At 37.7% G+C, this 24,352-nt stretch overlaps 1 protein-coding gene across 5 annotated transcripts in view; it reads right to left on the minus strand.

Moving 5' to 3' along the window:
- SGCE (sarcoglycan epsilon) overlaps positions 1-24,352 on the minus strand; it is a 71,416-nt gene that overhangs the window by 41,959 nt on the left and 5,105 nt on the right. For 3 of the 5 annotated variants that reach the window (XM_043871933.1, XM_043871934.1, XM_043871935.1), the window contains exons 2-3: positions 2,951-3,073; positions 1,163-1,320 (exon numbers count right to left, since the gene is read on the minus strand). In XM_043871933.1, the coding sequence (XP_043727868.1) occupies positions 1,163-1,320; positions 2,951-3,073 (281 nt within the window). Of the gene's footprint in view, positions 1-1,162; positions 1,321-2,950; positions 3,074-12,530; positions 12,639-24,352 lie in introns of all 5 variants that reach the window. The other 2 variants (XM_043871931.1, XM_043871932.1) reach the window with 1 other exon arrangement.

Genomic DNA, 24,352 nt, shown 5'->3' on the forward strand with positions numbered 1-24,352 from the left:
GCCTAAAACTGTAGTAGACCTCTCTTGCCATTAATTGCCAGTGTAATTCTGATTTTGTTAGGTACAGTAAACAGTGAAACACTTTTAGCTTTTATATCCATTCATTAAAAGAAAATTAATTCCCATTAAAGGTTTGATGTCATCATTGTTTTTACTGTCTTAATTTCTTTTTTTTTTTTTTGGCCATGCCATGTGGCATGTGGAATCTTAGTTCCCTGACCAGGGATCGAACCCATGTCCCCTGCAGTGAAAATGTGGAGTCTTAACTACTGGATTTAACCACTGGACTGCCAGGCAAGTCCTTATTGTCTTAATTTCTAATATATTCCAGGTATGATGTCAGGTACTGATAAAAGTCTGATTAATTACAGTACCACCAAACTCCCAAAGTCAAGGTCAAACGTATCTGCATGGCTTACAGAGCCCCCAAGATCTGCCTGTATCAGCGTCTACACCTCTGTTCCCGTCAGTTGCCCTCTGGAGTGCATGCTGTCCTCTGAAAGCCCCTAAAGTTCTCTAAGACCACGTGGTTGTTTATGTCTCCAAGATTTTGATGTGCTCTATCTTCTTCCTAAAATAGCCTTCCTTCTACTTAGTGAATTTCTATTTACCCTCTTACAACTCTGCATCAGACAGCACCTTCTTACTGTAACAGCTATGTCAGTGTTGGCTGAGTCTGAGTTTCCATTCCAGTGCTTCAACCTCAGAACTGTAAGACATGGCAGGGGATGGCTACTATTCATTTTTCTACCATCAATGCCTATCATAATGCTCAGTACATGGTAGGGGCTCAAAAGACATCTGTTTAAATGCTTGTATTTGAATGAACATGAAATCTGAAATTAAAATTTGGAGGAAATAAGTGCATTCATCTTCTTAAATAGAATTCATAGGAGTCTATTTATTTTTTATTTATTTATCTTTTTATTTATTCATAGGAGTCTTTTAATTTTTTTCACTAATTTAGACTGCCCTTTTTTATATAAAAGCTGAAACAGAAAACTCTGTAGACGAACAGAAAGAAATGGTATATTTCCAAATGTTATCTCATGTGTTTCCATGCATAAAATACTGAAAACCACTGCCACATAATTTTAATTACATTTGAAACTCAAATTACAAATAAACAAGAATATAATTTTTCTCCTTCTAAGTAAATTACCTCAATGACTGTTGGTTTCCCCACATTTTCGGCTGTTGGAGACCCATAAAGGACTCCATCACTATATGGTGTCCTTTGGATATATCGAAGCCATCCAGGACGGTCTGGGTAACCCATTAAATTTGTGTTAAATGTTATGGGATCATTACTAATCTCACCTAGGTAAGAAACACGGAAGTAAGATATAAAACAGTTATTTTCACATGTTGCTTTGATAGTTTCAACAAAAATATGTCTGTCTAAAAAGCCTTTTCTTAACATTTGTAGCAAATAAAATAAAACCAAAAGAAATCCATCTGAGAATTTACATTAGGACCTCATGTAAAGAAAAAAATCTTTTTGGTGGTTTAGTTTGTCTAGAAATCTGAGGCAACAAAGAAAGTGTATTCATGCAATTTTTTTCAAATTGTCTTTTCCTTTCTTTAATTTTTTTGGGAGGCGTGGGGGTCACATAGCAGTGGAGAAGGTCTATCAATGAGACAACTAACTTTCAGGAAAATCCCCTAATCATGTTGATATGTTCATTCTTTTGAATCTTTCTTTCATTAAATTCTGAACACTATCAACCTAATCTTAAGGGATATCTCAAAATTATAAAGGTATCATCAAAACAAAAATAATGTAATTTCAAAACACTGGAGGATGAGTTGAAAAATCCAAATCTAAAAGAATGTCAATAACATGACATTAATTAATAATAAACAATAATAATAGCATCATTTTATTAGCATGTCCCAAGCCCCATTGTTGTGTCTGGCCTCTATAGGCACTATTATTTCATCTGATTTCAAACATACCAATAAAAGTAGTACTATTATAGCCATAATTTTATTGATGAAATATGTAATTTTCCAGTTAACTCCTCATAGTCAAATTAAATGGGGAAAGGAGAATTTAATCTTGGTTGACCCCAGAAACTATGCTCTTAACTATATGAAACTATACGTTTTCTTCTCTGCTTAAAAGGTTTAGCTATAACAGTTCTGCCAAAGTACCATGCCTCATGAGAAAACATTTTATAAATAACTGATGAAAAGATTGCCTTTTTTTCTTGAATACTGGTGAAAACATGCTTAACTATATTTTATGAGTATTTTCAGGTATGCTATTCATCATATAATCTACAAAAATAATATTTATGCCATAATTTTCAGAAAATTCATTTTTGTTACTTAAGTAAGAGTCATAATAACAATATATTTTCTCTTGCTATTCTTTCTACATCTTCATTAACTGGATGGCATTTATGACAATTGAACAAAACATAATTTAAACCAACAGATGATTAAATAAGACTTTGTAATTGGTATAACTTTGAAGAAAAATTAATCTCCATTATGTTATCATGAAGTTATATAAAATTGTTTCATATTGTAAAAGTTTTTTTGAGAACTTTCTTAATACCATATTTCATTCTGTTCTATGATATATGTATAATTTTCCAAAAGTCAATGTCCTAGGTAAGACTTTAATGTGGAAAATCATAATTTTACAGCTATAATTATTTCTATGAGAATACGGGTAGATGATTTGCCAGAGGTACAAAACTCAAGACTAAATAATCAGAAATACTCTTTCTTCAAAATTTAAAAATGAATTGTTTTCTTCTGTAATTAAATTTCGAATCTTAAAATGAGAAATATCCTATAACAATCAATTTAACATATATTCTGACCACATCAAATAATGTCAGAAATATCTGATTAAATGTTACCTGGATTATGCACACTGAATAAAAGGAAAAATTTAATAAATTAACCTCTTTTTTTCCCTCCACCAAGAACATACCAGGTTTGGGGTAAGGTGGAAATTCCCCCTTAAAATACTCTCTTTCCAAAACATGAACAAAGAGGACGCCTGCGGAGGGGTAGACATTCCGATCGGAGTGTACCTTGGACAAAATAGTGTACACTGCAAACAAAAAGGGAAGAGAAGAGATGGAAAGACAAATAATGAGGTCTGTTTTTGCAGATTCACTTACACTGTCAAACCACGTTTCACTATAGACATTTCTGAGAAAACTGAAGCAACATGCAAGATATTGTTAAGTTTATTTTAGGACAAAACATGGAACAACTCTCAACTTGGTGTGTTTACAGACTTTTCAAGTACTATGTAAGCAGAATTAGGCACAATTAATTTTTTAAATTGTTATTAAATACTAAAGACAACCATAACATCTCTTTGGTAATTTTTATGGAGATTATTACCAACGAAATACATCATGAGAAGTGATCAACTATATAATTGCTACAGTATCTTTTTCACTTTACCTTTTTTCAAAGAAAAGTATAAAGAGCAACTTTTAAATGGTAAGAATCTCCACTGTATTAACTGTTTGCCAGACAAAGCATAAATACCATTGATAAATGTAAGGTGACTTTCAGAAATACTTATAAAAAGGCATTGGGTACTCTTTGAGTATTAGTTCTCATATCTCTCCTAGAAATGATTTATTCCACTTTACCTGATCTTGACATTTAATAATTCATACATATAAGTTAGTCTATTATGCTGTCTCCTAAATAAGCAATAACAATTACATAATAAAATTCAGGGCAAATCACTTCTTTAAGTGAAATGGGGCAGATTTTATGATTTAGTGGTTTCTGAAGACACATGATGTGAGTACATTAAAATGACCAAATTGGTTTGTTAGTTTCAACTTATCATTTTTTTCCCTCTGATATCATCATCTCCACCAACACATTACTGCCATTACCCTTGTCACCTCTCCAATCTCTTTTGGGTTTTCTATCTTCTTGTTTGGCTAGTGGCTGCAATTTTTAAACAGATAAACCCTAACAGGCAAGTTCTTTCTCTTAGTCACTGATGGATTTGTAAATGTAGTAATTAACCTTAAGAACCCAAGGCTGCTCACTCCAGGCTCAAAACTAACTAAAAGCTCTGAATAGTAAAATCACGGACAGTAACTTTTCAGCATAAAAATAGGAACCCACAAAAAACGTTGCTTTATCTGTGAAAACTTGCCCCTGCAGTTCCATGGATGGCTGCCAAAAATGGGGAACTGAACTAAAACATTTGGCTGGTGGCTTCATGCATCCATAGCTTTACTACGAAAAACACAACTTCAAAAGCTAAAGTAACAGGGGGAGGGAAGCAGCAAGTAGGTGTAAATTGGGCATGTAGGGAGACTTGCTTCCGGACTTGTTTTGTACCAGCACTAGGAAGGATTCCCCTTGAGTACCCAGTCTTTACCCAAGAGCAATTAACTCACCTGTGAATATGGTCTCGTTCCCCCCCAGGAATAAAGAATGAACAAATGAATCGTAAAAATATAGTGGGGATGAGAGAACTGGAGATTTTTCACCAACCAGACTCCGGTGTCCCCCGAGCGCTAGGTGCTTATGGAGACTGTGAAGACGAAGGAGACCCAATCGCTGTCTTCTGTGAGTTCCCCTTCTGGTTTGGGACAACAACACCCACCTAACGAGGTGTGACTCACAGAAAGACAAACTGCTCTGGCAAGACAGTGAGGAGCAATGGAAGCTGGAAAGATCTGGTAAAGGTGTACAGAAAAAGTGGAATTCAATATGGCTTTTTAAATACCAGCAAGATTCTGAAACTCAGAGATGGACAATTTCAGTAGTGAAACATGCAAGATACAATCGTGGGAGACTGTGGGGGCCCTTATGAGAAAAGGAATTAAGCCACTGATGCTAGATCCTGGTAGGGAGACAAAAACTGGGAAGAAGAACCAAATTACAGAGAACTGTAAACTCCTGCTGAGAAGTTACTTCACGCTATACAGAAGGGTGCTTAAATTCTAGATCAGAATCTTACATCCAAAGCACAGGAGTGCTTTACATAATTTAAAGGAGTCTCTTCAGAGCTTATCCAGTTCATTCTTTCTAGAGATTAAAAACATGTTGAAGTCCAGCATTGAACTTTATTTTCCTTTTTTTTTTTCTTTCCTTTTTTTTTCTGGGCACCTAGGAGGTGTCAGGCATATGTGAATAATTTTATAAATGCCTACTGAATGGATTAATACAATCTAGTACATACACGGTAGAGGGAAACAGTTCTTATGTTTGTGTACTAAATATGTATAATGCTTAACTTCAATTTCAGTTTTATAACTTATATTTATTCCCATATGTGTGTAGCAGTTTACGGGTTACCATTCTTCGTTAACATTATAAACTACTAACAGTCTCCCTTAGTTTTTGCCGCCATAAGGTGGCAAATGCTAGCTTCTGAATCAAAAAGAAAGGCTGTTCATATTAAATAATATTGAAATGATTCTTTTTTCTATATGGCCTGTGGCCGGGCCTGAAACGGAACCATAAAAGGGGCCTGTCACTGCTTATCATCTCACTTCAAGGACTAGTATAGAACATCTCACTTTCTGCTTCCACGAACAAAAAATAATGTTTCTATGATCTACAGAGCCAAACCACAATCTACCATAGCTCTCCTGGGTTTTAAGATGACATGCACATTTCTTTATTCATGTGTACTCAATTGCCTTTCTGCAATCTGCTGAACTGCATACTTGCTGGTCAGTTTCCTTGGTGACTCTGCTTCGCTTTTTAGTATGCCATTCACTTTGAGAAAAACATGATACAGATGTACGACACATTCATCATCTAGAAATGGAAAATGACTAAGCCACTATGTTTTGTTTGTGAAAATAATACTTCCTTTCTGTAGCATCAGTTTGAATTATGGGCACCCACACAACATTTTAGAGAAGTGCCCTTTACCTTACCTTTGCCATTTGTTACTTGCGAAACAAACAGCTCTTCAATAGAGGCTATTGGGGCAGTATTTACACCTAGCTTCCTTTCAAAAACAACAAATGACACAGAGAATTCAAAGTGATGAGCTCCTATTCTAAACATGAGCTATACAAGCAATACTGAGCAGGTCTGCATGAACACCAACAAAGGTTGTTCCGTAACAGTGAACACATGTTGCACTCACAGATGTCTAGGTAGTCCTCACAAACAGTTACGTTTGGAGTATATTGTTTTTTCTCAAAGCAAGTTTTGAAAATCAAATTTAAACACTCGAAGAGTCTCTGAAAGACATGTCTCTGAAATACGCTGAACGGTCTCTGAAATACACAAGCATACCGTGCCATGCTAATCAAGCTGAGGTCACAGGGTCTGGCCACTCTGTGTAGTGCATGGCTCTGCAATCGTCTACGGCTGCAAATCTATCACCTCTGCAAGCACGTGCCATTGGATACAAATGAAACAGGAAACCAGTCTGTTGCTAAATCCATGCAAATCCATCACCACTAATGGTCAAAACAATTAAACCAAAAGTCCCACTCACAGGGGGTCAAAAACATCATCTTCAAACCACAAGGGTAGCTAGATATGCAAAGATTAAACATTGAAAACAAGTAGTCATAAGTAACAGAATTTTTTAAAAGAAAAATTAAAATATCTGAGTTAAGAAGAGCAAAAGAATATGTGGGTGCAAGTGGTTGGGGTAGTATTTCACCATCCCGATGCAGCCCCTAATCCCTTGTTAACATGCTAGCAAAGTCTTTCCATAAAACTATATTCTCTGTATGCTTTCATCATAAGGCATAGAAACTACAGACCATTTTCAACAATGTAAATTATGTGAACACAGAGAGCCAAGAACCAAATAACAGACAGTGATGGCAGTAGCAGTAAAGTGGGACCTCATGCTAGCTAAATAGCATCCTGTCTTTCTTTATTAATAGTCCATTTGAAATTTTCTCCCCATGGGAGCAACACTGAGATGAAAATAGGAGGGTGCATATTTGTATGCTTATTTACAATTACTTAAAAACAAATGCAAATCTGCATGTGTTGACCAAACATCAAATCTGAAAGGACTGTGGTGATACACTGCCAATAAATCTAGAGCATGACACTTCACAATAACCAAAATGATTTTTCAATGGCATATACATGTGCACAGACATATATAAAGTCTACTCTTCACAAAAAAGTCCAGAGGACACTTACAAGAATGAGGAGATGACTATAAAGATAAACTGGCTGCTGAGTGTGGGACCAAGTCTCAGCTAGATTGAAATCTTAAAGCCTCCTTTCCTCTGAAATCTTTAAGAAGTCATAAAGGATTGTCAGTATTCACATTGAGGTGACCTTTATTAGGCAGCTATTATGTTGATCGCTCTCTCATAGAATGCTTATCAACAAATTAATCACTTTCAAAGGTCCACTTACATTATCATCTTCTAATTTTTTTGTGGTTTAAGAGAATACGGTAAAATCTCAGTTTACCAGGAACCCCAAGGAAGGAAACAATTTAGAGAGCTGAGTTTTCTAAAGTACTTGGCGGTCGATCCTTTTTCATTATGGGTATAAGATCAACATTTAGCACATCAATTATTGCACTCCGCTCTATTATACAATGATGCCCTTATGGACTGTTTGGTTGCCTTGCCATTTACCGATCAAGCTAGCGCTAGCAGGTAGCCGTCTGCTAATGCGTTCTGAGGTTGTGCGTTTTATAGATTTTCTGTTTTCTCATCTGTAGACAAGTTGTCAGCTGTCATTTCTCATTGCTATCAGTAATGTTTCCTCTAACTGCTTCTCTGCCTTCTAATTTGCGGCTATTAATCCGCTGCAGGTTTAGAAACCAGACTACCAAATGAGGTGGGATTGCACGTTAAAGTAAGAACAAATTTGTACTGTCGGATCACTCACAAGGCTCCGCTAGAGCTGAAAAAAAGAAGCCTGCATCTGCCACGTCTCTTTTGGCAACCCAGAGACCCTTTTGTGGCATATTTCCCGATTCTTCGTTGACACAGTATATTCTGAAAAGATGATCTTACTATAATTGGGAGCCAGCCATGATTTGAGGAGATGGCAGCATAAACTCTACATATTAAATGTATTCAGGAAAAAAAGTGTACCATAGAAAGCCTTTATTTAATCCATATGTTACATAAACAAACTGTCAAATCAAAATGAATGGATTTAATGTGCTCTATAAAATAATTTCTTACATATTTGTTGGGTGGGAAATACACTGCACAATTTAAACAAAGAGAACTATTGATTAAGTGATCTATTACCCTTAGCAATAGCTAAATCAGTCTAAGACTATAACACACTAAAATAAGTAATTTATTAATAAGAAACTGAAGCCTATTTACAAAAGCATTTTAATTCTGTTAATTTGCCTCTCTTGTAAGCCACTCATTGGGAAGCATGACAAGGGTGCCTTAACTGAGTGTAAATTAGTTAAATAATACTGCATGTTTTTCAAATGTTCACAGTACTGCTTTAATAGTAAGTATTATTGAAAAAAATTTTGGATAAAAATGGTGAAGAAGACTTTTAAATATGTTTAAGATACAAAGATAATATCAAATAGCCACTTACCTGGTACAGATTCTCAAATAAACTTTTGCCAGGGCAACTAAATTTCCCAATTCCTCAAAATCCTATTTATGGAAGAGATACTTCTCTGCTAAGGTGAAGAATTGGATTATTATTAAAAAAGAAAGTTACACAAAAAATACAATTGCTGAAAACCTATTTTACTGTATGATCTTTGCTGATAATTGAGAACTGTAAGTACTGACAGAAAAAATAACCCTTGCCTTCTCTTTTATAGTTTTAATATATAAAAGCTCTTTATGAGGCTCAGAGCCCTGTATACACAGCACTCCAAGAAGCTCCTACTGAAAAAAAAAAAAAAAAAAGAAGCTTCTACTGATTAATCAGAAATGATTGTAAGAGATGAATTCCATTTTGCTATCTCTGCATCAAGAGAACTCATTTTAGGGTTTTCAGAGCCTGATAGATCTATGGTTTGCTCCCTAATTTATTTTTCAATGTGTTATCTCTATTGTCTAATTTAAATTTAATTATTAAACCAGATAATGTCTATAGAAAAATATTTTGAAAGGCATCAATATCCAGCTGGTATACAACCTGTTTTGCTTTTTTTTTTTCTCTTTAAAAGTTACTGTGTGTTTTATCAGTCCAGCTTTATAAATCTTGGTTTAGAATCAAAAGCTTTTCTCGACAGTCTGCCTTTCACCCCTTGAGTTTACTCAACATCAAAGTCCTGAAGACCATTCATTCAGCAGTGGTCAGCTATTGTTTTTATTTCAGTCCCAGATAGTCCACACTTGGGCTGTAGAATTCATCACCCGGAAGGCATTAAATTGCCTTTTCAAACGTCATGCCTCTAAGAGAGAGGACCACTTTTCTTTACATGAGGTAGAAAAGAAACCACTACCTGTATCTTTTTTCTACAAAAAGCAGAAAGGTTGGTTTCTTCCTGAGATTTTTCCTCCCCAACCAAAGCCACTTACTAAAACCATTTGTCTACATGGAGTTAAATATCTTGATTTTTCCATTGAATGATCACATGTGTTTGTTCTATTGTTATTTTTTTTTCATAAATGTCAGTTGGAAAGTGGTTGCAAACCATTTTTAATTGGTAATCAATAAACTTGGTCTCATAGAACACTGCAATTGAGAAGGGCTTTATATGTCATCCTGTTGGGATGTGCCAAACACCTTTCTCTACTAACCGACAGATCATTGCGTTACTTCTTATTTGGATATGGCCTCAGCATTCTACTCAACCCAGGATTCCTGTTAATACCAATCAGAGTTAGCATCCATAAAAACAAGTTCAGTCCTCCAGTTTTAGAGTTAACAACACTGAACCCAGAGAGACTTAGTGACAGGTTCAAGCCTACAGGACTAGCAAGAGGAAGAGCCAGAACTTGAGCTAGGGGTAGTTATGCATTTTGTTGATTTTGATAACATAAGGTGATACACTTGGTGGCTGTCGATTATTATAACCCACTACAGTAAACATAGTGCTCTCTGCATATAGATATTTTAATAATGCAGAACTATAATAATAGGATTTAAATTAGAGGAGGAGACCAGAAAGGGAGAAAAAGCTAACGAGTGAGTTCAAGAGAAACCGGGGAAATCAGAGAACGTGGTAAACTGAACTGGTTACCTTGGTAGATTCAAGATGTATTGATCGTTTCTATTTTGAGAACTGTAGTTATGGCTCAGGTTCCAAGGAGAAAATCCGTGTGAGGTCCAGTGGGAGCAAGAAGTTTGAAGTAGGAAGAGATAAGGATCTCTTAGAGATTCTAAAAAATGTGATAGTAAAAGCCTTGGAATAGTATATTTCACTAAGAATACCACCATAGTGGGTGATTCAACTGAGCTTATCAGCCAGTGAGAGAGTATCTACAGAAAATCAAATAGGAATGGAGTGACGTGCTGAAAGAGGACACAAAGTCTAGGGATCAAAGTTAAAAACAAGAAACCAAAGAAAAGGGAAAGAAGGCTGCAGGTAAGTGCAAAATAGTGTGAAGTCCAGAGGAAGGGTTTTGGTGATCTCATGCGAAGCAGCAGCAATCACGGCAGATCCCAAATCCTTGAGAGATGACAGAATAGAAATACAATGCCAAATCTGGGGCCATAACTAGAAAGATTAGAAAACAGGAAGAGTGGATGTGCAGAAGAAGCTGAAGGCCCTCAGCTTGATTAAGGAGCAACCAGATAAGGTGGTGCTAGTGGTAAAGAACCTGCCTGCTAATGCAGGAGACTTAAGAGATGTGGGTTCGAAGCGTGGGTCAGGAAGATCCCCTGGAGGACAGCATGGCAACCCACTCTAGTATTCTTGCCTGGAGAATCCCAAGGACAGAGGAGCCTGGCAGGCTGCAGTCCATAGGATCGCAAAGAGTTGGACATGACTGAAGCGACTTAGCCCGCATGCACGCAGATCAAATATTCAGAAATGAATCCCTTGAAGGAAACAGAGAAAATCCCTTGAGAATATCTAAGGAGGGTGTAGGGAAATGGCTGTGGGACAAATCGCTTAGATCCTAGAACAAGTGCACCTACTGCTTTTTAAAACAAATTTTTGTGAACTCTCCATGAGAAGTTACTGTCAAAAAACTGTTTTCTTTTAGATATTAGAGATGAAAATTCCTTAAACATGCAAAGGTGTTCATGGGTTTGTTTCAAAGACAAAGGAGCAGAAGAGATCCTGGGTGCCTTGGTCCTACTGTGAAACTGATGTGGGAGTAGAAGATTTCAGCTGAGGAATAATTTGATGCAATGTGGAAAAAAGTTAGTATCCCCCACTCAGGAATGTAAAAAGAAAATGAAGTAAGCCAGGAATCACTCCTATAAATTTCAAGAAAGTCTTATATGGCAGCAAGTCCATTTATTCACAAAAAATTCCTGTTCTTTTCAAAGTATTTTTAAATTGTTTTTTTAATAGATAGTTTGATTATCCCAAAGTTATAGAAACTAACCTATTGTTCTGCTACTGTTCCTGACCACATAGAGTAGAAATTTGGGGTGGGGGTGGAGGGGGGGGTGGGAGGAGTGTGGTTAAGAGGGATTGTAAAGACAAATAATCCAGAAATATTAAGTGAAAGCTCATGATGATAACTGATATTTTTAAAACAACTAATCTTTCCGTTGTTAAGTAAGTCTTTTTCTCCCTGATGAAATGCATTATTTCAAAGGTCCTGACATATTGCTAATGGACACATTAAAGATAGGGAAGAAAAATTTAGAAGGACAATCAATCATTCAAGGGTGAGGACATCTTTTCAATAGAAAACAAATGCCATCTAATTATTTAATAACAAAACATCCTAATTTGGTTTGGCAACAAAAATCATTCAAAAAATCATTGATAATTAGCCAAAATACTTTATGACTTTATGACCATTTTTCTCAGTTCAGTTCAGTTCAGTCACTCAGTCATGTCCGACTCTTTGCGACCCCATGAATCGCAGCACTCCAGGCCTCCCTGTCCACCACAAATTCCTGGGGTTTACTCAAACTCATGCCCATCAAGTCGGTGATGCCATCCAGCCATCTCATCCTCTGTCGCCCCCTTCTCCTCCTGCCCCCAATCCCTCCCAGCATCAGGGTCTTTTCCAATGAGTCAACTCTTCGCATGAGGTGGCCAAAGTATTGGAGTTTCAGCTTCAGCATCAGACCATTTTTCTAAGGTTATGCAAATACTGTTTTTAAGTGATTTACATTAAACATACTTCTTAATGTTTTTCAATGTTACAAATAAATTGTTATAATAACTGCATTGCAATAAATTGTATAAGTGGCAAGCTAGTGACTGGATAGGTTAAAAACAAAGTATTATTTTTAGTTTAAAAAAGGGCAAAACTACAGCAAAGGAAAAAAAAAAACCTGGAGAATAATGGATTAAGAACACAGACGATCAGAAGTTTTAGAAGATTAGGAAAATAAAATTTTTTTCAGATTGACTTATTAAAAAAAAAATCCACACATGACTAAAAAAGCAAAAGGACTATTGGAAGCGGACATTTATCAGCTCCCCAAAAGGGATTCAGATTACAACCTAAACTCACCATCTTTCTTCCCAGCACTCATTTTTCTGCTGATAATAAAACTGTTGGCCTGTTTGGTCTTCCATTTAACTGTTCCACTTATGCCATCAGCACAGCTTAATAAAAAAGCTTTTCAGAATGAAACAAATGCACAAAAAGTGAAATTAATGTCAAAGTAAAATGACTATCACAGATTACCTATTACTTATTAACTGGGATCGGATTCCTTCCAGCCCAGCAAGCTACTGATTTCCATTCAATAAATATCTGCTGCATGTCAATACAGGGAATATGTGGGGATACAAGGTAAAGACACAGTTCCTGCCCTCCAAGGAGCTTACAATCTATAGGGACTGATACTTCATGTACAGAAATACATATGTCATATATAGAAATATATATATTAAAATATATAGAAATATATATATATATTATATAATCTCTTCTCAAGTGGTACAGTGGTAGAGAATCCACCTGCAAGGCAGGAGGCGTGAGAGACGCAGTTTCAGTACTTGTGTCAGGATGATCCCCTGGGAGTTGATGATAGGAGATGATAACCCGCTCCAGTATTCTCGCCTGGAAAATTCCATAGACAGAGAAGCCTGACAGGCTACAGTTCAAGGGCCACCAAGAGTCAGACATGACTGGGCAAGCACACAAGAGACATGTAATAAAAAAAAATTATATATATAAATATGCAATATACATGCATGTACAGAAATATACAGTATAGTGTATATGTATAGCAATTACACATATACACACAGTGCTAGAAACCTTAACTGCTACTGGAGGGAAAACGATTTTCCCTGGTGAGGAACGTCATGATAACTTTAACAAGTCTTTTAAATCTATGGTTGAGTTTTGGAAACATTACACTAGAAGCAATGAACAGAAAATCAGAGTAGGGGACATGAAATAGGGGCTATCTCTGGAATGTAAAGCAGCAATCAGGGGTTGAAGAAAGGAAGAGTAAAGGTGTTATAAGACATCATGGGAGATAATACTGACAATCCTTTCCAAACTGCTGGATGTGGGTGAAAAAAAGAACCAATGATGGCTTTGAATTTTTGACCCAGAATGACACAGAACGGTACTATATTGAGTGAGGGAGTGCAAGCCTCTTCGTTTCTGACACTTTTGCGACCCCATGGACTGTACCCTGCCAGGCTCCTCTGTCCATGGAGTTCTACAGGCAAGAATACTGGAGTGGGTTGCCATTCCCTTCTCCCGAGGACCTTCCCAACCCAGGGACAGAACCCAGGTCTCCTGCATTGGAGGCAGATTCTTTACCATCTGAGCCACCAGGGAAGCCCCCAAAGGAGTTCAATTCAGGAGAAAGATTACTTTAATTTGGAATATGTCGAATTTGGAGTACCAATTGGATATCCAGGTGAAACCAGCTAAGAGGAAGATGGAAATAGAGCTCTGGTTCATAAGAGAACCTAATGCAGGCTTCAGATACAGATGTAAAGTTCATCACCAGAGAAATGATTGCTGAAGCCAAAGTCCCAGTGTAACTCCTTAAAGAAATCATACCCTCAGGTAACATGTGTGTGACTGTCAGGTACAAAATGATCTGGAGAAGATATACATTCACATTCTTGGCTTATTTGCCTATCCTATTTCCAATTATTCAAACTGCCAATCTTACTGCTTACTCTCCCATCTTTCATCCTCATCTTCCAGACCTGGTATTTGGGTACCATTTTCCTAACTACAACATTGGGTCACCATCTCATTCTTTTTCCCTCTAGCCGTCTCAGATATGTTCCCTCTGGGTTTAGCAGTCCCCAAATCCCTCTGGGTGTACTCCATACCTCTGTCCTAGCTTCTGGAGCTAAAATACACAGCGAGAAGGGAGCCACAAAAAGTGAAAGGGACAAAAAAGGCAGAGGAACATATTAATAAATACATTCATGTAGCAAAAACACAAGATGATCCAGCAAAGAAATGAGACAAAGCAGTCAGAGAGGTTGGACATCTGAGCCTGAAGTGTCATATATATGTTAACGGGAGAGATGCCAGAAAGGAGTGTGATCAACATCCTCACTTACTGTGAAAAGGTCAAAAAGGATGGGAGCTTAGAAAAGACTGATAGATGTGAAAAGGGAGAAGTGAGCGGTGACTCCTTCAAGTGAAGTTCCAGGAAAGTGATAAGAGTAGAAACCAGAAGCAAAAGGCCAAGGTGTCAAGATGCAGATGCAACAGATGCAGTTAATCTTTTAAGAATACTGGCCAGAGAAAAAAAAAAAAAAAGAATACTGGCCAGAATAGGGACGCAAAGAAATAAAATGATATGGCAGGCTGAAGAGCAGCAAGGTAGAGAGAAAGGTTGGTCCTTTTAGTGCAGGGGGACAGATTGTGTTTATAAGCCAAGGAAAAGACATAGGGAGAGAGAAAGACACTAGGAGTAAGGAAACGGAGCATAAATGATGGGACACAATCCTGGAAAAATGAGGATAGGTGGGACCAAGCATATATAAGCAAAGAAAATACTTCACGAACCAGAGAGTAAGGACAAGTGAAGACAGAAATATTTGTTGGGGGTACAGAACACCTAATGATGAAAGGGCTCCTCTAGTGAATCAGAGATGAGAAGTTTATTTTCTTTTCAACTGAATTTTGAGTAAAATTCTGAACTTTAAATTACAAGACATACCAAGTCCCCTCCCAAAATGAAAAGAGAATACAATTCAAAACCCAAGTTATTGAAAATAAAACAACTGAACAAAACCCCAGGTGATCATTTCAGTGATACCTGGGAGTGGAAAGCAAAGGCCTTAGCATCCCAAGTGAATAAATGACTTGGTTGGTATTGAATTTTTAAATCATGCAAACATAAGTATACTAATTTTCTATCTTTTAAAAGACCAATCTCATGACTGATTCACCTAATAAATGGTTTTTTCACCTAAGAACTGAAGTTATGTCCTTTTAAATCTAGATGATGAATACCGTAGTCATTTCCAAAATAATTTAACATGAAATAGGGTCAGCAGTGTTCATGGTCTCTTGTGGCAAAATACCCCACCCCCCAGGTCAGCAGTGTTCATGGTCTCTTGTGGCAAAATACCCCACCCCCCAATTTTTCCTAATTGCTGGGTTCCAAAGGCAACCTGCTGGTTACATAAGAATCATCTGGGCAGCTCTCTAAAAGTACATATTCTCACACACCCTATAAAATGTATAACAAAAAATTTTAAAACACATATTCATGATTCCACCACGGAGAGTCCAGCTGAGGTGGGTTACACAATTTCATCAGGTGATTCTCACACACAAATACGAACTCTAGAAGACCAACAGAAGCCCTACAGAACCCAAGAGTATATAAGATATTCAACCAAGGTGTGTCAAAGGTGCCAGATGTAGGGGTGACCTTATACCTGAAACCTTCACTCTCTCTTAACTCCAACTGGCCCATGGATGTAGCCAATTGGCAAGAACATGTAAGTCACTGTTGGGAAATCTCAACCTAGACAGACAGGGAGCAGGTGGCCAAATTCTTCTCTACAACTCTTCAGAGAACAAAGTATCTATGTGGACCTGACAAACACCACCTACATTTAAATCTATCACATCACTTGGTCCTGAGCTAGGAGCTTACATGTAGATTGTCTAGTTCAATCCTTACAAAACCAGGAGAATGTATCAGCATGTCTGAGGGCTACAGACACTTGATCCTACAGCAGAATGGAGTAAATCCCGCAAGCAAGCAGGCACTGTCAGAGCGCTAGACTTCTTCATGGACTGGGGAGTTACCATAAAAAAGAACGGGGTGGGTGTCCACACAGTACCCCTTTTGTTCCTTTCTTTATTCTAGTTCAGTGGTTCTTACTGTGCCTGTGAGTAATTGTTCAGTTATATACACAAAACTACACATATGTACTTTATATATGTACTTTATAGTAGCTTAAAGGATCTACTAGGGTAACTTAAGTTTACAGAACTTTTTTGGTCTTACCCTCTGGCTTTCAGAACCTCACTGAACCCGTAAGATTTAATGCCACTTGCCCACTCTTGCTGGGTGAACCAGCACACCATGGCTCATGCTTTCCAGGTCCTGTATAAGTGCAGTCTACTTGACTTTTACAGACAAATTTCAAAATTCAAATCTGCCTGGTGCTTCAAGTGTTAAAAATTAGAGGCAGGGTGAAATATTTTAAAGGGCTTCCCAGGTGGCTCAGGGGTAAAGAATCCTCCAGCCAATTCTGGAGATGCAGGTTCAACCCCTGGGTAGGGAAGATCCCTTGGAGGAGGAAATGGCAACCCACTGCAGTATTCTTGCCTGGAGAATCCCACGGACAGAAGAGCCTGGTGGGCTACAGTCCACGGGGTTTTAAGGAGTCAGACACGACTGCCCCGCTGAGCACTGCACAAAACAGTTCAAACACATCCTACAAATAGAGCTCTGTTTTAAGGCTGGCCTTGCTTTGAGCATGTTCATTTTTTTTAAAGTTTACACTGATCCATCTAAAGTCCTACTTTGACCACATAAGACCAGAGTCCAATAAATCTCAAGAAAAAGACAACTTCTTACGCCTCTGCTCACCAAACAGTATCAATAAAGGCAAGACACAACACCATGGATAACATGTCTGCTTAAACATTCAAGTTCCATACCTTGAGGGAGAAATCTCAGTAATACTGAAATATCTATTTTTCATTGCACCTTCAAGATCATGGACCAACCCAACTAACTTCCTGTATAGAAAATTATTATAATCTCTATAATGGTGACTATTGTCTTCTTCCTTAGATCTTGAATTTCCCCTTTAGTTCATTTATGTTTAACAACAACAACAAAAAAAACTTTTTGAAATTTATTCTTTATTGACTAAAAGATTATTTAAATTAAAAAAAGAAAATTATTACGATCTGTACATTAAGAAATGGAGAATACTTTACTGGTGGAAAAAAGCTAGTATTTTAATAACTTTGATTTTCATTGAAAAAGATCACCCCATTTTTTTCTATGAGAACAAATTTCCTTAGTTAGGATGGGAAAATATGGCTCAAATTTTTAAAATATTTATTCTATACATTACATTTCAAGATTAAACCTAGTGTTTAAAAAGAAAAATGTCAGCCTGTATAGACTGGTTCTTGGACTTTTTCCAAAGATAATGGACCATCTTCAGAAATCCTGAAAGGAACTCCACTGTGCTCATTGGGTTCATGATAATCTATGCTGCAGTTGTACCTGGATGTGAGTTTCGCTCTAATTCATAAACACAAAAGCAAAGAATAAAATGAATCTTGTGTTTACAGAGCCTAAACTAAGACAGTCACACAATTAGCTAACATAGCATGGTATACAATTTAACCAATTCTTCAACGCTCCCTCTCAAAAATCCTCAAAGCCTGAATTAATCCAATGATGGCTGGCAGGACCCTAAATTCCCTAGAAACCATTCAATACTTAAAAGTTTGTCTTAAGGTTCCATGATTCATCTGGAGTCTTGTAGCAGCATGACTACATCTCATCTGGCCAGGGGCAAACACTCTCTGAAGAAACATTACTCTTTCCCAAACCTGAATAATTTGCTGACTTAGGGAGGTGGGGTTTGCTATTTAATAAAAGCCATTGAAGAGTTGTGAATAGTGACTGATTGCTGATGATCTAATCAAAACGTCAAGGGATAGAAATAATAAAAAATAACTTAGTCCGACATCACTGTCCAAGCAAATAGCAGGATACGCCAAATGAAATGTAATCTCATTAACATACTTACCTTAGAACCAAACTGTCAAGTCTTCTCTGCCCACTGTTTCATCTGTCTCTTTTGCTATTTCACTCAAAGGGGACACAGATGGGGACACAAAGGGGAGTATAAATGGGATACACTGCTCACGCCCTCCTCATCTCTTCCCCTCTCTCACCATTCTTCACGTCATTATGTCTCTCCTTTGCCCTGTTTTCCCTTCCCTTTTTCATGCAACTATCCTTAATATTTTGAAAACTGTCTCTTATACTGAAATCTTGTTTTTATATTTTTCTCTAAAAAATGTTAGCTGACATTATCATTGGCTACCAAGTTTTGTCTGTTAAGTGCAAGGTACCAAAGGTTTTCTATATAACTCTTTCAATCCCTACATCATCAACTATGTAAAATAGGTATTATTAGTTCCATTTTAAAATAAGAATAAGGACTCCTACGAAATTATATAACTTAATCCCAGATCATATGTTTACTAAGTGGCCGAGTTGGATTTTGAACCCCTTTCTTGGCTGACTGCAAAGTCTCCATCATCTACTTATCAATACTATCCCCAAATGGTTAAATGAGGATGCAATTTGTGAGCTATATTTTTATGTAATTTGAGATATTATTATTACCAGTAGGTCCTCTTCAACTTGTTTTTCTTTCTAGACGAAAATAAGTTTTCCCTGGCTGCTAGATTAGAAATAGCTAGCAACGAGGAAATGCCCATGGAAATTAATCCTGTGTGTTAGGTACAGACACAAACAATTCATTAAAAGAAGAAAGTTAAAAGGTTAGTTGGAACCTACGGAGAGAAAAATGGCTTTGCTGAGAACTGTCCACCCCAACCTCCAAGGGAGTCAAGGAAAAATATTCCTAAGAGAAATATAACAGCAAGAATTTAAACCGAGAATGCCAGAATAAGAAGCCTCTAAACTTTGTTAAACAGCAGAGCCTGGCAGGGCAGAACATAAACAATTATTTAATATAATTAAAGTTATTAGAATTTCATAATTTTAGCATAAGCTTGGTAAGATTTTAGGCTTCAGAGTGAAATAAAAATTAAGAATACAGAAAGGCTGGTGTTTAGTGTTTAAAATCATCATCTCTGTAGACAGAGCACCCGGCTTCAAAATCCCAGTTTCTGTCCACTGGGCAAGTTATTCAAGGTCTCTGAACCTGTGTCCTCAACCGGTGGGAACAAAACAGCGCTCACTTCATAGAGATATTGCGAATATACGTAAAACCCTGAGAAGAGTGCCTAACATACGTTCTCAAAAAATGAGTTGTTATTACACTTAAACTTCACTTAATATGAAGGAAATTTTAGATTTCTTTAAATGTGTTTTATATTTTTAAAAAAACAGACATTCAAACGAAAAAACCACTGTCATTACAGTTGGCATTACAGAATAGAGAATTCTTTTTTTTTTTTTTTTCTCCTCCACAGTCAGGAGACACATGAAAAAATGATATTTGTATGGCGGAGTGGAGTAAACGCTGGAGGCTGTTCTCCAGCCCAGACAAACGCCCAGGGGTTCCAACCATTCCAAACTCCACAGGGCTAAGAAGATGGCATGTTAGCAAGTCTTCATTCCCAGTATCTGCCAAGGCAAAGTGGTGCAGAGACGCAGTTTAACCCTTCTGAGGAAAGCCAGGTGCAATGAGAAGCAAGTTACATTGACATCTGTACTCACTGACTGTCATAAACTCTTAGGTATTTATTCTGAGGAAATAATGCAACAAAAGCAAAAACTGCATGGGCACAAGAGTCAACTTTGCATCACACATCTCCAAATTGGAGAAAAACTGAAACAGCCAATCAAAGCAGCAGCGTTGGTTTGATAGAATAGTTTGTGGAGAAGGGAGGGTTATCCACTTCTCTTTGTGGTTTTACCCTGTTGCTCAAAGAGCCCAACCAAGGCACATACTGGGTTTTCATTGACAGGATATAGTACTATCTATATTCTATCCCAAAAATACTAGATGAAGAAGGAGCACCACTGAGATCCTCGAAAATTGGATACATAAAACATACAATAGTTATATGCATAACAATTTAATGTCCCCATCTGCAAAATGTTGGACTGTTTTGAAATTATTAAAACTAGTGAAAGGTAGAATACAAAACACTACGCAGACTGAAATCTAGCCTAACAGTGCAATCTAGCGGGAAAGGATTAAAAGGCAAAGCAGTAACAGCGACTGGGCTCAGGACGTAAAACTGTAGGAAAAAATTCTGTCCAAAATAAAAAATATATAGTAATACAATAATAATGAGTCTTTATTTGAAACTGTCATTATTTTTCTTTATTATAGAAGCCACACGTTTTCACTGTAATACATCCAAAGAGTATAACCAGGAGGGTATGAAATATAAAAGTTCCTTCCTACATATCTATTGCTGTCCCTCCAATGCCACTGCTAAGGGTATCCCCTCTCAACCATCCTCCTATCATTCCATATTCTATGCATATATAAATGTATGTTTGTACACAAACGCATACAAACACACACATACCATGCTTTTCTTTCCATGATGTGATCACACTTTTTTCCCTAACATATATCTTGGATATGCTTACATGATATCACATTTTAAGACCACACAGCTTTATGCTTTGTGGCTCAGTCATAATTTATTTATCATCCCCTCAAGCTCTTGATCTTTCCCTTAAAGTCTGGTCTTCTTCTGGCATTCCTTATGCTGAGAATGGCGTCACCATTCATTCTCATGAATACAACAGAAATCTAGAAATCACCCTTGATTTTTTTCCTAGAGAAATCGTCTCTGGTAACTCTCCACCCAAAATTCAACCCCCGACCCACCCCTACTGCTGTTTACCCCTCAACATGTTCTTCCAAACATCTCCCCACCACCACTCTAGCGAGGAAGGTCATCTATTCCTCTCTATTCTGGATTACTAAAGTAGACTTGGAACTACTGCTCCTATTCTGACCCCTCCAATCCTTTCATCACAATGCAATCAAAGTGCTCTTTTTGAAATGCAAATTTGATGAAGTCCTGCTTAAAGCCCTCCAGAGAGGTAGGTTTTAGATTTTAGGATGAAGATTACATTCTTTAAGGTAGTCTAATGGGTCCAGCAAAACTTGCTCCCTGACCCCCGCATCCAGCCTCTTCTTATTGTGCTTCCCCTTCTCCCCGGGCACCAACCTCACAGGACTTTCTAGAGCACCTTCTATTTGTTGGAACACCCTGCTCCAGGGCCTCTACAGAGCTCTACCTGTGACCTCCAACATACCTTTCCTCTTCACCTCACTAACATCTACTCATCCTTCAGGTCTGAGTACCTTCTCAGATAAGCTTTCCTTCATCCCCCTGACTGGCCAAATCCCCTGCTTAGAAATTCTATTAGTATTTGTAACACTTACCATAGTTCTAAGGGGACACTGATATGTGTGATTGATTAATCTTTGTCAACACCCTAGTATAAAAGTTATAAAAGTTCCTAATCTAGGACCCTGTATTCCACAGCATTTAACACAGTCTCAAAACCAGTCAACACTCAAAAAATAAATGAATAAAAGAAGTACTAGTTAGTAAGAGGAGCCACTATTTTTTTCTAATTTTTCATTACTACTATCAATATAAACATCCTTATACTTTTATTTTTCATCACCTAAACGAGTATCTTTGTAAGCTAAACTCCTAGAATTTAAATGGCTAGACAAAAAATAACGTATATCTCAAATCTTGATAAGCACATGTAGCAACCTGTTCTGTTTCCACTGCTGCAGGACTGGCCTTTGATTAGAATCAGCTCTGTAACTACAGAAGATGAAAGATGTTAAAGTGCTACATCGATTAACTCTTTCAGAGGAGAGAAAAGCCACTATCATTTTACTGCACAGTGAGGAACACCAATTTGCTAAGGAGAAAAGAAAAATGAAAAACCTTGAGGCTAATTTTTCTCTCCCTCTGCATTCCAAGGTAAAAAAAAAAAAAATCAACTTTTTACTTCTGTGCCTATTGCTGAATAAATCCCAGAGAAAACTAAAATATTTCACTTTAACTGCTATAGCAAAATTAACTGTGATCTCTTCTTTCAAATGGACAGTGAACTCCAAATCTCCATAAGAATCAAAGTGGTGACCAAATGAATGAGTGGAGAGCTAAAGAATGGGAAAGAATTTACACTGGAGCTGCCTAACTCCTAAACATTTTTGAAATGAGCGGCTTCATTTGTCAGAAAAGAGAAATGTCTGCCTTCTGTGTTACAACATAAGCCGGGGCAATATCCGTGGTACAGAATGCCAAAGAGCTAGTCTAAAAAAAAACTGATTAGTCCAAGGCAATTAACTAGAAAATGAGACATGCTAAAGATGAGTGCTTTTAAAGTGATGAAACACATTTAAAACGCTACTGCATAGATACTGCATAGGCATTCTCAGATGAAGACATAAAACGTAAGATTTTTACCAAAGTAACCCAAGAAGAAAACAGAACTTTTCTAATATTGAGTTTGGTAAGAATATAGCATTAACAAGTATACCAGAAGTACACGTTTCACAGCAACCTGCTTATTTCCTGAGATAACTTCCTGAAATTTTAAAATTTAAACACAGGATTATTTACTTCCCAAACCCAGTAGCAGGAGCAAGTATTGCATTCAAGGAATTGCAAGTAGCCGCCTGCAGATCAGGTGCAGGAGCGTTGACAAGCCAGGCACTCAAGGTTGAGCATTTCTCTCTCGGAAATATGAGCTCAGCTCAGGAACGCCTGTGGCATCTTCAACAACTGGGAGCCGGGCCATCGGCCATCGCAAGCTGCCCAGCACATTACTACAATCCCACAAAAGTGCATTACACTTTTATAAAAGATAGAGAAAATACGAAGAGAACATGTTTAACATCAAAAATGCACTTCACGTATTCGGGGTTCGAGTGATCCTATCTCTGACCTCACAATCTGAGTGGAGGAGCAAGTTCTGGGTGTGGGGAGAAGAGACAGGAGTAAAAGAAACATGACAATGTTGATTTTAAAAGATGCCCGAAGAATGGTCTCTTTCTTCACATTTGTCATCAGAATCCCCTTAGTTTTCAAGGGTTACACACAGGCATAAAAATCGTCACCGTGGAGTGAGATGTGTTGGGCTTGTCACTTCTTAGAACTGAGGTCCTGTGTGCCGACTCCACTAAGGAACTTTGAGCAATCACATTTGCACAGTTGGAGATAGTCATCAAAATAAACAATCCATAGGCAGGTGGAAAGAAAATCTGCCCCAAGACATGTTTGAGACACGAAGCCGGTGCTCCTAGGGCAGCGAGGAACCGGGCTCACTTCAAAGGGAGTTAAAAGAACACAAGGTCAGCGGCCCACTTTTGATCGAAAGGCTTTCTTTTCGAGTGAAAAGCTAAAAATTGTCACTGTTATGTATTACAAGGACACAGAAGAGGGGACTGCAGAAGGAAGAAGAATGGCCTCACATTTCCCCTGGGTAAGAGGCTCTAGCAGCGTAGGGCTCAGCTGTCCTGTCCCAGCGGCTGGCAGCCGTCTGCTCCCCCTTAACCCAGGGCGCCCCCGGGGCACCCGCAGCGAGAAACCCCAGGGAAGGAACAACTTCAGGAAGCAACTGAAAGCCACTTTAGTTCTCAGAGTTTCACGTTTGAAATGAAATGAGAAGGGAGGAGAGGATGCCTTAAAATGTCCAGTTGCAGCTGTTTTCAAGTTCTAAGAAATCAGCCTGCCACACACAGGGCTACTCTTTCTTTTAGACAGCTGATCAGAAAAAATAAAATGTTTACACCGCGACATCAGTGAATCTCTGCTGTCCTGCACTAAAATGTTATCATGGCCTCAAATTAAATATTCATTGCAAGAAGGGTAAATATTTCTGACACTTGAAAATAAGAAACCAAGTAAAGGCGTTAAGTTGACTCCCTTCTTGAGCTTCACTGTTAGAAAGGTCTCAAGTGGAAACCCATCTCTATCTTTCACCCACTACAGCCGGTTCTGCTTTCTGAAGCAAACAGAAGAGAGTTTATGTCTACTTTTAGTCTTTAAGCTAAAGGTTTCCAGACCCTTTGAGGATACCTCCTATGACGAGATGGCCAGACCCCTCACTATCTCCACAGATTGTTCTAGAAGTTGTCTAATTTGTCAATGTCTCTCTT

Source organism: Cervus elaphus, chromosome 18, assembly GCF_910594005.1.
Source record: "Cervus elaphus chromosome 18, mCerEla1.1, whole genome shotgun sequence".
In the NCBI taxonomy this organism is placed as follows: domain Eukaryota; kingdom Metazoa; phylum Chordata; class Mammalia; order Artiodactyla; family Cervidae; genus Cervus; species Cervus elaphus.